Consider the following 19,103-nt stretch of genomic DNA (forward strand, 5'->3'; position numbering starts at 1 on the left):
TATGCTCACTAGAGTCAGAAATTATATGCATCATCTATAAATCAATGGGAAAAATATACAAAAACCAGCAACAGATATATTACTTTGTGCTTGAAATATTTTTATGATGGTTCCTATATAATATGGGTGCAATATATCATGAATTGGGTTGTTTACCTAAATTCTTAATAAGATTGTACTTATTTATGTAATGTACATTCTACTCTCAGTAGTTTAAGACTTGTCTTTTCCACAAATGGTAAGAAGCTACACATTACCACTAATATGATATAAATTCTTTATTCTATGCTAACTGTATGATCAGGATATGTGGACACTTCACAGACCATTAAAACCTAGTAATTGATAGGTAATCACACATTTGCTGGCTGCAGTAATGTACATGAAGGAGAAACCATTCTTTCTTACTAATGTAACATGTAGAACTTGCTGCTATTGCAACACTTAATGTTTGTAGTGCCATATCATTTTTAATGCAAACACTCATTTTCTGCCTCCTTCTTTCATTTTCTATTAAAATGCAACACAAACCAGCATACATTTCATTCTGTCCCTTTGAGAGTTGCATAAGCAGTTCCAAGGACTATCAGCTATTGTACTGTCATTATTATTGTAAATAAGTATTTTAGAGTTTAAGAGGTAGATATTTCATCAATTTTATTTTTCTAGGAGGCTCACTGCCACTCTTTCCAACTTTTTACATCTTCTTTAAGGAAGAGCTTTAGATAGCAGTTCTTAATTCAAAGACGACATTGCATCCCAAGACAGATTAATATTGTAGTTAATAAACAGCATCAATAAATTTGTCAAGGCTTTAATGACAACTGTACTGAACTTTTCATACTTCAGCTTTTCTAGGAAATGGCTATACTGAGGAATTTATTCTGCTTAATTGCTTTATATTAAACAGTTTTAATTAGCCATCCTCTAGTCTGTATGAACAGAAATAAATGGAGAATGCAGTCAGGAAAATGAACTCTTTTAAACCTTCCTATCATTGAAAAATATTACAAATCTTAGATGGGTTTTGTTATTAAAAAAACCCCCAAGAAATCACACACAAGTAAAACTGATAAAATTCCATTTAATCAATGTGAGAATGTTTAGTAAGTTTCTGCATTAAAGACCTATGATCTGTCTGAAATTTCCAACAAAATACAAATCCAGAATTTCTTATGCATTCGCCTTGAAGTTAAGAGACTAATTACATTAACTGATTTATTAATAAATGGAGCTTTTTGTCTAATTATTGTAAGTACTAACAGACTGGGGAACCATTCTAAATGTCTAATGTGCCTTGAAACCATTTTTTTTTTTTTTAGGTTAATTACGTTTCTCACTAAAGTCACTATAGATATGCCCCTCAGGTTTTACACTGGAAGATTAAAGAAAAAAGTAAAGGTGATTACCTCATTGGCCAGCTCCAGTAATACAGGGGCAGCTGCATTTTTCATCACCCCATTCAGGTACCTAGATAAGACAAAGCCAGGTAATTCTGCAGTGGCAAGAAAATACCAGTTTATACATGTCAATATCCCTTGTGAACCTCTTTCATTTGGGGGAAAATACCCCAGTACAGAGTATTTAATTGGAAATCTTTTAAGAAAAAATATTTTAAAAAAATCACTAACTCTCCAGGGTTGTCTCCTATTCATCTGCAAGATATATCAATCTCAATTAAGTAAAAAACACAATAAATCAAGAAATTTTAAAAAAATTTGGCTTAATGACATACAAATAAATGATATTTGTACTCTGGAAAAGATAGATCACAGACAAATAAACCTTTATTATTCACAGTAAAGATCTGGGGTTCCATATGACCTTCAACTATGATGGCTCACTACCTATCTTATTCAATTCCTTTCTATACACAAAACCATAAATTCTCAAATTAAATCCAGATTTTATCAACTGAGCAGTTGATTCAGTTTCCACAGAAAAAAAAAATAAATATTTAGGATCCAATAAAGGGTGATAGAAAGTCATTATCCTATCAGTGGCAAAGGCTTAATGTTTCTGGTGAAGGGTATTAGACCAATATGGATTCACAGTGGTGTTTCTGACCGTTGCTTCATAACAATATTGCCTTCCTCACTGTCTGTTACTTTTACTGTTTGATGTGTGCCTTTCAATAGTGCCTAAAACCTGTTCTCAGGAGTTGGTGGGAAGAACCTATATTATTGCAAGACACTGTGCTTTGCAGCTATGTGGAAAAGAACAATAGTTACCAATATTTGAATCTGTTCGTTTATCCTATCTGTATTCATATAGCTTATCATTACTGACATCATTAGAAGGCCACAGCCTTTCCAGCTCTGTCATTATCTATACATCAGAAGCCACTCTTCTGCTCATTAGTTACAGACATTAAAATTCTTCATCATTTTATCCTTACATGGAATGGGTGTAACACCTTTATATAAACCTCTTCACAGAGCATTTAGAGGGCTTTTTGTTTGCAAGATGTTCTGAAGCTTATTAAGGAATGAAGGAAATGATAAAAGCTTTTTGCTGTAACCTATTTAAATCCTACACAAAAAAAATCCACAAAGCAAGACAATTTGTGTATATTTAAACTTCAAAAATTTATTACAGAAACAAAAAAAGGAGACATCATAAACAAAATACCTACCCAGGAAGGTTTACTTGACATTAATGCTCTAAACCATGCATCCAGTTGACCAAATAGCAAAGCTACACCTAACAATGGAGTAATTTTCTAATTTGCTCCCAACGGAGGCCATAAGAAATGGATATATGCAAAAACTGATCGTTTCCAACCTAGGAAAGCAATGGCAGCACAATAATCTGCTTCTGTGTTGGTGAGAATATAAAAGAGCATACACACAGACTGGAGCAGTAAAATGGATGCTACAAAAGAGAAGTCGAGAAGACATGTTTGCCAAGTTTATGCTTGAAGCATTTCAAACTGGCTTCTGACTCAAGTAGTCTGCCCCTGTAGCTTATGCAACATACTATACAGTAAATCTACTAAAACAGGATTGAGATGAGTTTTCTAACTACTAACCAGAACATCTCTGATTTTAAAACACGTGCATTTTATTTGGCCATGTTAATACATTTGCAATGTGAAATACCCAGAAATAGCATAAAGAATGATCTTCTCTACCACCACCATATAGCTTCATACATAATGCATTAGTTATGTACTACTATCATACTTCAGACAGTGCACAAGGGGACATGAGACCAAATCCTCCCACTTGATGTGAGCCAAACTTAATCATACCAATGTTCTTCCTAAACAGCACAGGAGAAGTGCAATATGATCCAGTACATATTTTTACAGAACAGTACAACCACTAGAAAAAGAAAATCAAAATCCCAGAACAGGACAATTCACACTAGATATTCTAAATCAGTGTCTACTAAAATGAAGCTCTGCTTATGAAGCTCTGCTTAGGTTTTAAATATACGGCTCTGTGGAAGCACAGTTAATTTTCACAAATGAAGGCTTTTTGTTTATGTTCCTGATTCATGCAGATTAATATTAAGCATAAATATCAGACATCTATAATCACAGTTATCAACTCACTTGCCATACAAGCTCCTCAGATATGTCAGTCTACTAGGAAATATTTTAATTGTGTATCTTTACCAGTTATCACTATGCCCCAATTATGTCACTGCAGTATTTTTAGTAAAGCCTATAGAAGAAACAGACAAACTATAAGGTATAGCAAATACAATTTATTAGCTTCAGATGCATACAATTGTAAAATATTGTAAAATGACAAAAAGGTTTTCATCCTCCCTTAACAGCTATTTCTGATGCTTCTGTTGATAAAACAAGAGTGTTCTAAAAATTAGTGCTTTAACTGGCAATACATGAATATGTAACTTTTTGTAACATAACACAAATCTTTTAAAAGTACAAGCAACTGTAACAGAACAAGCTCCCTAGCTGTGAGGAAGTTATCATCGGTGTTAGTCTTGACAGAGAAGCCCTATAATTACAAACTATAGGCAACATACAATAAATGCTATCATATACCTTGTAAAACATATTTGCCTACCCTGACTTAGAGCCAAAGAAGTAAACACTTTCTCAATCAGTGACCAAACACAGAAAAATTTGTGCATTTGCACTGAAAACAATTTTAGGTGAACGGTTTTGTAATCCTCATCCCAAAGTCTTTATTTATTTTTATAGAAAATCAGCTTCATAAACTAATAAGCTAATTTACTCATAATTTCCATAACAAATACTAGTTATGATAATATTCCTGACTGGGGTGGTGAGGTGATACCTTCGGTAGTAAGTTTCAACAGCTTCAGCAGTGTGATGCTTGGCATGTGTTCTTTTGATTTGTTTCTAGAAAAATGAAAAAACAGAGTCTTACAAATGTGTCACAGATCAAAATACAGAAATCATGACTGTCCAGACACATGTTCCTTGGCTACACTTTGACAAATAAACTGAACTATGTTTTTAGATTCTGTACAGAAATGACATTCAATCTACCTATTGAATTGAACATCTTCAGACTGTACTGCAATGTACCATATATGTAAAAGCCAGTAATGTCACAATAATTGAATCTAGATAAGTTTACTGAAGGCTGCAGAGGGCAAAGAAAAACTTGTTCTCTCTTTCAACCTTTGTATTAATTTTCCCTCAATTCAATTCCATCTAAGTCTGGTGCACTCTAGTTTTACAATTCAATTGGCATTTTTAACCAGGAAGAACATTGCTTAAAACCAACTTATTTGAAAAACTACAAAAAGTAATTCCATAGAGACTTGCCACTTGACTGACACCTGTCATCTCATGATAAATGACTCCATTTTCTGCCTCTCTTGCCTTCTGCCACTCCGGCAATGGTCATTTATCATCATCTCTGTCAGCAATGGAAAGCAGCACTGACAGTGCAAGTCAGCAAACATTTAGCACATGGAACCACGCAACACAGGGAAATTATTATTGTCAGAATAATAATGGTTTAGCATAATTTATTACAGGTCCACCAAATAAGCAAAGGCTAGATGTTATTAGACAGATGGATGGGTAGGCTTGGCAGACATCCACTGAGACTCAGGCGGTGCTTGATGTGGAAAAAGGAACATCCTCCAAACCAATCAGAAAGCTGGCAGTTCAATTACAAAGAAATAAAGGGACATTCATCATTCAATTAGGCACCTGTCAACCCTCACAAAGGAGAAAACTTCTAACCTGGTACTCCTGGGAGAAGATGCTCAGCAGAGTGGACTGCGATTGACTGGAACAAATAAAAGAAGGACAAAGTTAATTACTGGAGTGCACTGCAAAGAAACAAAAGAGAAAGGAGCTTCAAAGGTAGGCCTGCTGCCCTGTAATCTAACAGAACATGAAAACAAGTGTGGAAAAGTTGTTCCAGATGAACACGTCAGACAAAGGCTTCCTGCTGCTAGGTCAAGGAGAGAGTGTATGAGGGAGGGGAGGAAAATACAGCAACAGTTTCAAAGCAAACAAGCATATTGTTTGGGTGATTCCTTTTTCAGCTTCAGAACCCACAAAGTTCTAACAGGAGCAGGTAGAAAAGCTAAAAGGTAACAGGCAGAAAAGAAAACAAATCAAAATTTCCATTAGTAATTGATGGAGATAAATTCCATCAGCAGTTGGGAACATGCTGCTTGTTCATTGGCAACATATTGAAATTCATTTTGTTAGCAGCAAGGGAAGCTCTTCAGTAGCTGTCTCATGTTCAGGTTAAAAACTTCCCCCTCTGTCAGAAGTAGCATATGGGACCACTGGAACATTCCCACTGAAACTGATGTGCTTTGAAAATAGAAACTTTCACAGCAGGAAGCCAACATTCCCTGGAGTCGGTCATTTCCAAAAGCTGCCATAAGCTTCATTCATCTAAGGCTCCACTCAATGTCAAACACCTGGCAATGAAGCAACCTGGAAAGCATTCTTCCCAAGTGGGAATTTTTCTCTCTGAATTGTTAACATTTAGAAATGGTACAAGATTTTTTTTTTTTTTCTCTGAAAGGCAATCAATACCACACCACTACTGTTTTCAATTGTCCTCTGTGGATATATATACCTCATCACATCCTGAATACAATTAATTGCTCCTGATATATTTTCCTACTACATGCAACTTGAACAAATTATAGTCTCAATAAATTGAGTTTTATTGTACAGTAAAGCATTATGAATAATTAACATTTTTCCTTTCATGAACTTACCTACCAAGGCCAGCACATCTTTGAACATAGGTAGTACAAAGATTCAGCAATGCCTAAAGTCTTACTCTTCTGTCAGATTTCTTGCATGTGAATTTAACACCCATATCACCTCATATTTACATTAAATTTAAATGTTCTCTCCATACTCAAATGGTCCTTCTCCTTGCAATTTCCATGCCTCAGAAATAACTAATCTAAGATAAGGAAGCATCACTCCCATTTTCAAGAGGTAAAACTGAGGCACAGAATGACTAAATAGTTTGTTAGGTTTAAACAGACAGTATGTCTAGGCAGCAGAATACGAAGTGTTACCTCTAAACCAACCAGCTGAAGCATTAGGAACAAAGTGACTAGATTAATGTACTGCTGTATGAAGAGTTTATTATTACCCATATTTGTGCTTCCAGAATCTTTGCCATAATACTGTATTTTGGGCTTTTCTGTCCAGCACAACATCTGTGTGACAGCAGTAAGCTAAGCCTTGATCTCTGGTATTTTACACATGAGAATATTCACTCTGAGTATGTGTTGACCGAATATTAAAACCGTAAGAAAATTATATCAACGTAAACTAGTACACAGACTTATGAAATGAATGGATTACAGAAAAAAGAATTACAATGTAATCAAGAATTTAAATATTCTTAAATATACATCATTGGACACAGAGGCCAAGAGTTACGTAACACAATGCCTCCCCAAAAGGTGCACCACTCAATTATGGCAACTTTAAACATGCGTATGCAATCATTAGAAGGTGAACAAAGGAAAGAAATTAAGATTATATACTTACACAGGCTACAGGCATACGCAAAGCTAAAGAATTTCAAATTGATTTATCTAAAAAAACCCTGCAGGCTATAAATAAGTTGGGTACACATGGCCCCCTAATGGCTCTCCACGTAACTATTATGATCTGGCAGATTTACATGGTCATAATGGTAGAACTGAATTTAGAGAAAAGATGTGGAAAACCCCAAAACAAAACAGGATAGCATTTAAGTGGATTTCTGGTTCAAGTTCTCTCCCTCTGACATACCAATTTTTGCATTTTTAGGCTATTCCCAGCATGATTACTATACCTATTGTACCATTATCCTATTATACCCACTGACATATCAAAAAAAATTAAGACCTTTATCCCTCTCTTCTCACTCCTGACTCTTGTCCATTCTATTTGTTCCCTTGGTGTCCTTGGATTTTGCCCTTCTACTTCAGTTTTGTCCAACACTCCTCTCCTATGTTTCCAACTGTTCAGGTCATTTAGGACCTACCATGAACACTAACAAAAACAAAACAAAACAAAAATCAGCCCAACTGAACAACTTGGATATATACTGGATTGCAGTACAAAACCACTACAACTGTGACAAACAGAATTATTCCTCTAATATCAGCCAAAGAATTTCAAGCCTTATTACCAGAGTATCTTTCCCCTTGCCCAAGAGAAGAGGATTTAATCATCACATGGCTGCTCCCATGTTTTTTTCTGGTTAACACAGTTCCTCTCTTAAACACCAAAACCACTTATCTGTCACCCAGCGTTTCCTTGCCACAATTCCATTGCCACAACTTCCTGGCAAAATAAAATAGATCCTCAAAACACAACTGGAACATCTATTGCAAGATGTCACTGACAGAAACCTGAAACATCATGTTTTCAGAAAGCGCTGAAAAAGACAGTGTACTTGGAGAGGGGACAGAAGTCATGAACATGCATTTGCATTATAAAACAGCATGATCACAACTGCTGATACTGACAGCAGGGATACTGCTGTGTAAGTTATCACTACTTCTACAGGAGCAGCCAAATTCCTAGGGCTTCATCCATCCTCTTATGCTATACAGGATTTCAAAGCAGCAAATGCGCAGACAAATTAATATAGCTGAGATATCCAGGAAAACAAACATAACACTGAAAATGTCTTTTACTCAAAATAACATTTCAGTGTTGCATTATTGTTTCTCATGGAATAAACTTTGTAGTAAGCCTCATACCTTACTGAAAGGCTACAGATATAGGTATGTTTGTGTCCAACAACTTCTTTTGTCAGGAACCAACTGTAGAGCCAAGGTACATATTTGCTGATTTTCTGAAACCAACAATGCCATCCCAACTCATAATTCCAAGTACTACCTAGTTTAAATAATTAATAAATTAATGTGTTATCCATCTTGTAGAACTAAATCTGGTTTTTTAGGAAAACAAGCAAACTTCCTCAAGTTCTGTAGAAGGCCACGTTCATGGAAACATTTTCTTCTGCAATTCCAGATGGTAATGGATATTACCCCCAAAGCTCTGTTCAAACAACCAGCCTCGCTCTTTAGATATCCTCTTTTTCTTGTACACCAACATCCATAATGGAACGATTTACCTTTTGTTACTCTGTGTTGATGTTGGTGGCACTTTGTATCCTTGTCAATACATAACTGTATTTAGGCAGAAAACTGAAATCTAAGATCTGCTACAAAACACCTATTTTTTTTTTTTTATTTTTTTTTTTTTTTTTAAGAAAATAGCTTCTAATTTTGAAAAATGAAATGTCATTGCCTGGTTCCAAATTATATAAAGATATAAAAAATTTGCTTAACATAAGAAAGTGTTATTCGTATCAAAGATATCTATAATATAGAAATCCCACATGTAAAATGGGATGTCCAATTCAGACCAGAACAAGAGATAAGAGAAATTACCTCTAAGAACAGTCACGAGATCAATAAAGCTAAAAAGCATGTCTGGTGCTGGAAAAAAAATATATCTTTTGGTAATTTAATATGTAAGAATAAAATTTAGACCATTCTTTTCCAATGAATCTCAGAATTTGGTAGAGAATGCTATTATCCCTGGTGAGTATGTCAGAAATGTTTTGTTTTGCAATGAGTACTCATATATAAACTAGTAACAGATAATATGCTGATGCAGACCAGTACTTCATAACTAGAGCTGATACAAAACTCTGGCCAAGAAGCAGCTAGTAAGGACAAAAATAATTTAAATGGACAGGATCACCTTTTCAGCAAAGCAGGCTTGCAGATCTAGCCAAGATTTGGGGTGCCGTCCCACTTAATACTTGCTATTTACTACTGCTTCAGCAGGAGAAAATCCAAATATGACAACTTCTGCAAATACTATATTATCAGCCCTGGCTGACAATAATTCTTATTAATTCTTTAGGGATGAGATAAAACTTATGCTTTTCTACTTTATTTTCTGAGATTATTGGAAACATAAAATTTTAGGTACAAAACCAAGCTTCCACCTGTGTCATCTATTAATTTTAAAAGGAGCTGTGTTTCCCTCATCTTTAACTCCACACTTTTTGCCTAAAATAGAAAGACTAAAAATTCAGCTTTACATTTCATGTATTTTACCATGGAACAAAGGAAGAGTATCTAGAAAGATCTGTTAAAAAAAAACCAACCAACCAAAACCAACCAAAAACCAAACTAAAAACCTAACAGTAAATATGAATTGCAGCATTTAACACAGTAACTATCTACACAAGTGGAGACAAGCACGGGGAAATCAAAGTCCATCATAAAACAAATATATATAATACATATATATTTTTTTTATATATATATATCAAATAGCCTTGATTTTTTTTCCAGCAAATCAAATCTACAAAAAATATTGCTTCATTGCTTCCCTTCCACAAAATGGAGCATTCCACTTCATTAAGACTATAAATATATTGGTTAAAAAGCGGGGGTGGGGGGTGGGGGGCAGGGGCCGTGTTTCCAAAATTCAAAAGCTGTTAAGTGTGAAATCCCAAAGCAGCAGTGTCAAACCTTCTCTTGGAAATGCATACAGCACTGCACTTAGTTATTACAGGCATTCAAATACGGGAGAAATTGTTTCTTTCCTTCCAGATTACCCAGAGTGAGTACGTAGTGCTAGACAGATCCTTTCATGAAACATTCTGCAGCAGGTAAGAGTCTCTCATTTCTAATAATTGGAAAAGAACTTCCCCTTTCCATGTACAATAACTTTTAAAATATTTTAACTAATGTAATATTGAGCTTTAAAATAAAAGTAATACATATAACTTTAAAGCTAGACTTACATGGTCTTTCCGTGATGGATTAAGAATCTATGCGAGAAAAGAAATACATGAATTTGATGCATTTAAATGTCTGGGGGTGGAAAGGGAACCCTCCTCACAGCTATACTGAGACTCCAGAATGTGTGCCTAAAATACATTTGTCTTGTTACATTTTCAAAAACCTGAAAGAAACCCAAACAGCCTTTTAATTCTCCTGTACTACAAACACTGGCACAGGGACTCCTAAAGAAAACAATGTTTCTATACTGCTTATCATATGCTAACCAGTCCACACTTATGTGCAACACATGCGCAGATGTGTAAAATCTCTGTGGCTTCCCAGAACTGCAGGACGTAGCCTACAAGTACCAAAGCTTGAGAACCACTTGGCTTACATGCATCCAAGCACTGAAAGACATGGAACGAGGGAGGACGCCTCACTGACATCTAGAATAGCTATGGTTTTAGCCTCTCTTTGCTGCAGTTTTTAATATTAAAATCTCACCTAAAGTTTTAATATGGTTGCGGTCACTTCTCTGAATGAAAATTCTCAAAAAGCAGATTATTGTCTCTGTAAACATTTCTACTTTATCACTCACAAAATTAACACAGATTTATCAGAAGTCAGTGAATTACCAATTTAAGCTAAATCAATATATGTGTCTATATATGTGTGTGTGAATATATGTGTTTGAATAGGAGTTTGGAATAACTAAGCGATATAAAAGTACCTAAGCCTTTAGCTACAACACGGTAGCTTCTGTAAAATGGCTGTCTTCCAATGTTACAGCTTTCCAGCTACACCAGTTCAAGTCTGGGATACAAAAACAGTTTTATTTTCTTTACATATGAATCCTTCCAAACAATGAAACACTGAAGTAGCTACTACTTTGAGAACTACTAAGTCAATACAGTGCTGCTGGGGAAAGACTCCTGTTACAAATATATTAATATAAAAATCCAGCTTTTTAATATATATTAAAAAATAAGTACCTGCTAATATGCTCATTTCAGACTTAGTATTATCATATTTAAAGTCACGATAAAGTTCAAGTTCATTTGGAGAACTACAGCACTAATCAATGTAGAAATTCTCTCATATCCCGTTCAAGTAAACTGTACAACAGCTCAATGCAAAAGATTTAAATATGTACCACTTACTAAAAATTGTCTTTTCCTCAAAGTTGATTTCATACCTTTGGTAGGATCAAAAATAAAAACCAAAAGTAAAGAGTCCAACTAAAAAAGTCATCCTGCAATGAGGTCTTACACTATCCAATGATAATAAAAAGGTTAAATGCAGGCATGTGCATACAACTTTGCTGCCTATAGCCAGGGTTATGAGAATAACTGTATGAGAAAGCTCCGAGATGGCTACTTGAGAAGAGTCATCACTTCTATGACCTTGACACTGGTTGGTCCCACAACTTCTATACAATTTAGTGATGTGCAAGAACAGATGATGGTGCAATACATAGAAATGGCAGCATTTAAAATTCATAGTAGCATAAGGCCATTACTTTTCCCACTGGGCCACTTGAACTTTAATAATGTCTGACCTAGTTGGCCAATAAGTTCTAGCAGCAGACAGAGGAAAACTGCCAGTATTAGATACTGTTTGATTTTTCATTTAGAAAGACTTAGAAGTTCCTTTAAGAACAGGGTACCAATTTTTCCTGTAGACACCTAATTTTTTTTTTGTGTCTGTTGTAATGGCCAATATATTTTCAAACAACTGCATACTATGAACAATCCATATCAGATGTGGAAAAAAAATAAAATGCAGAGGTAAATAAGAATTATCAAGAAAGGCAATGATCACAAAATAATGCTAGCTCTTCGCAGAGATAAATTACACCTTCTTTCATCCACATGACAAAAATTAACTTTCAATAGTAGTAATACAAGTGTAACCCAATATATGCCATATTCAAAGTATTTCTGATCAAGCCCCCAAAATGAAAAGAGAAATCAGAATAAAGACGCTATTTTTCCATTCACAATTGTATGCTTATGATGAGAACAACAACATTATGTTTTAACAGTGATAAACACTGTCAGATATTATAGTTAAAAATGGAACTCTGAAAACACAAGAACTGTACAGTAGTATTTCCAAATGAAAATACTTTTTTGGTCTTATTATCTTAGTAAGCAAGTACAGAAAATAGATAATAATTCGCCTGAGATACTGTTCTGATACTTTCTTCTTTCCAGAATAAAACAGCACAGTGCTTGTCGCACGAATGTTTGAAACCTACTTAAATGCCAAGTCCACACAGAGACCTTTGTAAGTAAATACTCTTTCACAAATGTTTCAAGTGAAGTCTCTTCCATAAAAACATAAAACTATTTTGTAAGTTCAATTATCAAGCTGGAAAATATTTTCAGATGTAATACAGAACCAAAATATATTCACAACACAGACTTAAAGAACACAGTGTCAGAGCTAAACCATGAAATTAAAATTCTCAAGTATTTTGACCTCAGTCTTCAATGTCTATTGCCTATTTTCACCTTATCCATGCCAAAACTTCTCTGGTACCCTTTGACCATCTAGTCAGGGAGTCCATTGATGAAAGAAATTGACTGAAGTCAAATAGGGTTTGCCTCCCACATACACCTTGATAACCTTAGCAGTTGTCTCCACATCTCCACCTCCTCGTATTTTCTCCTTTAACTCTACAGAATAGTATTTCACAGAAAATTAAATAAAAAGCAAAGTTTGAGACTAACATAAGCAGATGATTTGCTACGCCCTTGTCCTCAACCACTTCAAGCTAAAAACACATTTGCAAGTTTGAACTCTTCCTCTTAGTACCACAATCTAAAAGTTGAACCATTAGACAAAAAATACACAAAAGTAGTTATCTGTTGACAGCTGTGCAAAGAAGCTAAAATTGAAAACAGAGATTTATCCTCCACATTTCCTATCTACCCTCTTTATAGCGCCAAGGTCCATACACTGAAAAAACCATTCACTTAGTAGGCTATAACTGGAAAGAAACATTTGATATATTCATTTTGTGTTCATCTTCCTCATTTTGCTCGGCTAGCTTTATTGTGCTACTTCCCTTATCCCCCAAGCAAAGGATCAGATTATAGAATACCTTGTCAAGAGAAGTTTTCCAGACTCCAGTATTACATTTCCTGATTGTGGAGAAAGAGGAAAATCATTCTACTTTGTATTTTTCGTCTTCAAACCTATATTGTCCTGCATAAACTAGATGTTTAAATTTAATTTTAGAAAAATATTTTTATGTATGAACGGCAATTCAAAGCTAATCAGACTGATCATTTTACATTAAAAAATTAGCCTGCATGTAAAAATCATATCTGTGCCAGTTTGAAACCTAATAAATCCCCATCCTTAAACAATTTGCTCCTAAAAATATATAATCGAATCTAGAAAACTAGAAACTATATTTAAATTTATTATTTACAAGCAATTAATTACGAAGACAGCCAGGTGGCTTTCATTACATAAATTACTGTTAATGACACTTGCCTCATGCTGCTACTGTATTTAGCATCTGCATGCATCACATGTCAAGTACACACACTGTTGCACAGCTATCTCCAGGGTAAAAAGTGAACACCTTAAGTCAAAAAAGCTTCCAATAATCCAATCAAAATTGTTAATTCTTTAAACAAATCATGATCTTACTAACGTTCCCCATACAGGATATCATTTTAGCTCTATCAAAGGTGGATGATACATAAAAGTAGTTTTAAGTAAATTCCAATGTTGGGAATGATACAGATTTAAGGCAAGAAATGAATCCGTTTATATGTAGTCCCCTTGTGATTTTCAGTCTAAAGCCCTAAGCTGTGTTTATCATCTAAAAGTTTAAAATTTTAAAGCTATTTGTAAACTAGAAAACAAAACAGAAGGAAAGAGAATAATTCTTCTCTACTTAGCTGACAGAAAAGTATCTGCATCTCTAAACTTATTGTACCATATTATGGAGACCTGTACAAAGTCTATTTTCAGCCCCAGACTACTGTGGCATAGAGGGAATAAACTAATTTAATTCCACTACTTACTTCCCCTTGGCAAGATGGAAGAAACACACTAAGCAGGAAACCCAGCTGTTCCCTTTTACCAGTGGTCTTCCAGCATTCTTTTTTATAAAGCTGTCTACCTACAACTGGCAGCCACTACGAAGGGAGCATCTGACAAGAGGTGATCACAATATTACATTATCCTATCCTTAAACTTCTCTGATGTTCTTTTCCACTCTTACCAACAGGATTTTCCTTTCCCTTCCTTCTCTTTCCAGAGGATTTATTTTTTGGCGTTCTTTGCACTGCTCTGAAAATATGCACAATGATTACACACTTTGCTTCCTGCAGTGCCACAGAAAAGGTTGGGTTTCCAGGAGAACTCTTATTCCATGCACTAATTTAACAGAATCATCTCCAATGTAAACAGTGAATAGGTCCACCGTATAGCATCACATTAATTGAGCACCAAAATTTGACCAGTCTTGGTAGACTGGGCCTATAGGCCTTGGTAAATAAATGTGGAAGCCAAGGAAGGAGAGCTAGTTCAAAGTCAAACAGTTGTTCTATGTTAAAATAAACTAAAGATGACCTCAACATGCATCATGACTCACTGGCACTCCTTGGATTTCTGAAAGTTCTCTAAAACGTGATAAAAATATACACTGATGTCTTTACATTAAGCACATAAGGACTGAAAGAAAAGAAAAAAAGAAAAAAAAAAACCATGAAAAGAGGGTAACTAAACTTCACTGGAATTCCGTGAAATTTGACTCTTAACATCCTTCAGGCAGTTTTCAAAAAGGCCTCACACAAAACATCCCAACCCCATCCTCTCCCATTTTAAAGTCTTTATACATTATAGTAAACCAGCAAAGGCCACACAGCCTTTTTCTCTTTCAGATTTTTAATTTGTTCTTCACATTTAAATATCAGGTCTTTGTATGTTACCTAAGAGTGGCAAATTAGCAGAACTAGGACATCAGTAAACAGTGGAAATTAAGAGAAAAAAACATTCTGAACTGTATGATTCACATTTCTGCATGTTAGTCAGTAACTAACAATGTCATATTACATTTGTTATATACAATGTATTTTTTAATGAGAATACACACTCTTTTATAAAAAAAGTCAGTCACCCACTTTGCTTTTAACTAAAGGCATCTGAACATGTCTCCTAATCAAAAATAAGGATGTTGAGAGCTAGTTTATAAAACCCAAAAGAATTGGAGGGTAGAAGGGAGCTAAGCCATAAATTAATACTAATTTAGGGTGGACAACCTTCGTTTTCAAACTTCTTTTAAGAACAAGTAAAAGTTTCTTCTATCAATTTTCATTTAGAAGTAATTACTTTCCCCACAACAGTAAATCTTGAAGGCCCAAAACTGAAAAAAATGGCATGAATGTTATTTTCAGCACAGCAGATATGCTATGTAGATACTCTGTCCTCTTTGTACGCTGAAGTATTTAGTTAATGCACCGCTTTCCACTAAACCAACCACAAGCAAATCCTGAATTTAAAGTTATGACTGCTCATATGTGATCTGTCACCTGGATTAAAAAAAAAAAAAAAAAAAAAAACCAACAACAAAAAAGAAAGAAAAAAAGGCAGAAGGCCTCTCTAGCCACCTAATCACCATATCAATGACACATGCCACAACAGAGAAGCACTAGTTTATTTGATTGATCATGGTAGATAAACTCCAAATAACAGAGAAATTAACAAATGCTTGACATTTGCTCAACATCCATTATTCTGACACTGCTTTCAGGATTTCAAAGCCTGGGAGTATGCTTAATCAACATTCATATTCCCTAGTGAGCTACAGGCACCATATTGCGCCCCGCCTTAGTACTGATGAAAACTGTATATTGGCCATTTCCAAAATGTTCTGGGACTCCACACAGGGCCCCTTCTCTCCCTTGTTCCTGTTCTGCAGTTTTCTTTTAAACACTTCCAAGACAAAAGCATCTGCCAGTTTTTCTCTCTGGGGATGTATGCAAAATGAACTTAACAGTTTTAAGGCAGGAGAAACTCTCACATCTAAATTCATTCATAGGACAGAAAAGGGCCTAAGAGGCCTCTCCAGGGACAAAACCCTGCTGAAATTTTCCCCGACAACTGTGGGAGCTTTATAAAATCTAAGTCCAGACAATTTCCAATTCAAATGCCCAGCATAGCATGACCTTTGTCAGATCTATGAGCCCTAGATGCACCCACTATTTTTTTATTCTAACCAGCACAGACATTAGACAGGGCACTACTGCTAAGCAGGAGGCTGAATATTTGCATGCTCTCCTATTGTGAAAATGTAACAGTGACAGCACTGTGTCGAATTCTTTTCCCCCTAGAACTTTAACTCCATAGGAGAGGCATAGCTGACAGATGACTCTCCCAACATCTGTGTTATGTACACTGCACAGCTGAGGAACCTTGGATCACTGTCACAGCTTCTCGGAGATGACCTACACCTTTCTTATATCTACCCATGATCAAAAAAGTAAAATAAAAATTTGAAAATGCCGGTTTTTAAAATGAAAAGTAAATATGGCAAGGAAGATTAACATAATTTAGTCATTGAGCTGTTCACATAGCAGCTCACCATATGTTGTATAAATGTCCTATACAAAATAATATATCAGACCTGACACGTTGCACATCATATTGTATTATTTAATATGCTTACTAAAATTTCATGGATCAAGTGCCACTTCTGAAAGCAGACAGAAAGCCCTAGAAAATATTTCTTCATCTTCCATGATTTATTTTGATTACCTTTTACAGCTACATGATAAAGTGGAACTTGCAAAATTACGAGGTTAAGGTTTACACAGCTATTGCTTCATATACTAAAATATAACAAATAGCTCCATGTCTGTATATCCTTTTACTTGCATTTAATATCAGAAGCACATTAACTAAGCACATTGCTTTCCACTGCATATTTTAATAATTTTAACTGGTTATTTCAGTAAACATTCTGATCCACCAATGCAAAGTTCCACTGAGAGAGAAATGTATATATCACTGATAAAGAGGCTAAGGAGCCTCTTGAGAATTACAAAATAAACTAAAGCAAACAATTAACATACGATACATGTTGACCACCCCAGATCTGCCTACATAAAAATATATTAATTTCTACACAATACCTGACACATTTGAATAGTATTTTTCAATTACTGAGATTTAAAATGTTGGAATGGCAAGGATCTATACCCAGATACATCAGTAAAATTCTCTATCCAGAAACCTCAAGCCCACAGAAGTAGTAATTTGTAAGAATGATCACTAATCACTGGCAAGGTCTGTGTCTGAACAGTAAATTAAAACAAAACATGTAAGCAGGAAGCTTGTGGATAATAGGTGTTGGGCAACCAACGGGATTTGTTTGAAAAAAAACGCTCCACATTCAGAGGATGTACCAAACAGATAGATCTGCTAGAAAAATTTTTAGACTGACGCCATGCATTTATTCCATAAGGACCATGTTCTTTTTTCTCTTTCAGACCACTGATGTCAAAGGAACACAATACAAATGAGATAAACAATGTAGTCTGATTTCTCTTTTTGGTAAATAATTAAATTCCTCTCTTTCTAATAATAAGATAAAGAAGAACATATTCCTGTGTCAGATAACTTATTGCAACGAGGTCATTAAATGCTGTATTTAGAATGGAACTTGCTTGGCCTATAGGAATACCTGCCAATTGGTAAAAACAAAATTCCTTTTCAAGCCCTGTAAGAACCAGAAATCTAGCTTATGAGTTATCTTTTAATATTTTGTGTACCCAAGACAATGTACTTATCTAGGAAGACATATTGTTCAGGTGTATTGAAAATTGAAGGACAACAGCACTGACAACCTGCAAAATGGACATTACCAGTATCAATAGCGGACTGATGATAAGTTTTGCCATCTCCTAGCCAACTACAAATGGAAACAGAGATACATGGTGTCTTTATTATTGTCTGGTTTCTCAATATGCAAAAAGGAACTCCAAAAGACCCTTTATTATTCAGTCACAGCAGCATTACGTCCATTTTGGTCATAGTTTTCATGTTGGCTTTGAAACACTTTTGGACAGGCTGCATTACACAAGAGGCTACCTTTGCTATCACATGCTTCTTACTCAAATATTTGACAACATTCTCCTTTCTGCGGAAGAAGAATGTGTGCTATCTTAGGACATTTTACACAGTGTTGAAGCTTCTGGAGGTATCTGGGAGCCAATGTTATCAAATGCTTCCGAGACCATGCAGGCCCAGATATAGATATGCAAATAGAGGACATGCACCCAAACAATAAAGTCCTCTTCAGCACAACATCCTGACCTTACGACATTTTACATGGACAGTAACACTTAAATACGCTATTCACATGAGGAGGATAAAGCAGGGGACTGAAGTTTAAGAATTCTCTAGCATAAAGCAATGAGACTGTCACTATCAATCAGGCTACCGGGTATCCTGCAGCGTGAACTGGAAGTGATAATATATCCTATACATATCACCATCACATTCAAAATATTACAGACACTAGAATTTAAAAAGCCCCAAAAAACATGTATGAAAAGAAACAGTAAGATGGATGAAAATGCTTTAGCTGCTGACAGAACTGAAGTTTTTAACCTAAGTGGTTCACAAGTCAAAAACATTCTTCCCACAACAGGCATAGATTCCTATTTGGCAAATTTAAGCCTGCTGACAAGAAGTTCACTCACTTTGAATTCTTCATTTGAAGTCCATGGACAACAAGGTCTCCATGAAATACAAGCTGAAAAATCATGATAGAGCACGAAATCTTACCATGCCAATAGGAGTTTGAAATCTACTTGTATGGTACCAATTAG

At 35.2% G+C, this 19,103-nt stretch overlaps 1 protein-coding gene across 3 annotated transcripts in view; it reads right to left on the minus strand.

The window, feature by feature from the left end:
- The window catches only part of CDIN1 (CDAN1 interacting nuclease 1), a 126,466-nt gene that overhangs the window by 97,705 nt on the left and 9,658 nt on the right, over positions 1–19,103 (minus strand). For 2 of the 3 annotated variants that reach the window (XM_080617471.1, XM_080617472.1), the window contains exons 2-4: positions 5,198–5,243; positions 4,275–4,339; positions 1,410–1,470 (exon numbers count right to left, since the gene is read on the minus strand). In XM_080617471.1, coding sequence (XP_080473597.1) covers positions 1,410–1,470; positions 4,275–4,339; positions 5,198–5,243 — 172 coding nt within the window. The remainder of the gene's footprint in view (positions 1–1,409; positions 1,471–4,274; positions 4,340–5,197; positions 5,244–19,103) is intronic. The other variant, XM_080617473.1, reaches the window with a different exon arrangement.

This window comes from Psittacula echo (assembly GCF_963264785.1).
Source record: "Psittacula echo genome assembly, chromosome: 5".
Classification (NCBI taxonomy): domain Eukaryota; kingdom Metazoa; phylum Chordata; class Aves; order Psittaciformes; family Psittacidae; genus Psittacula; species Psittacula echo.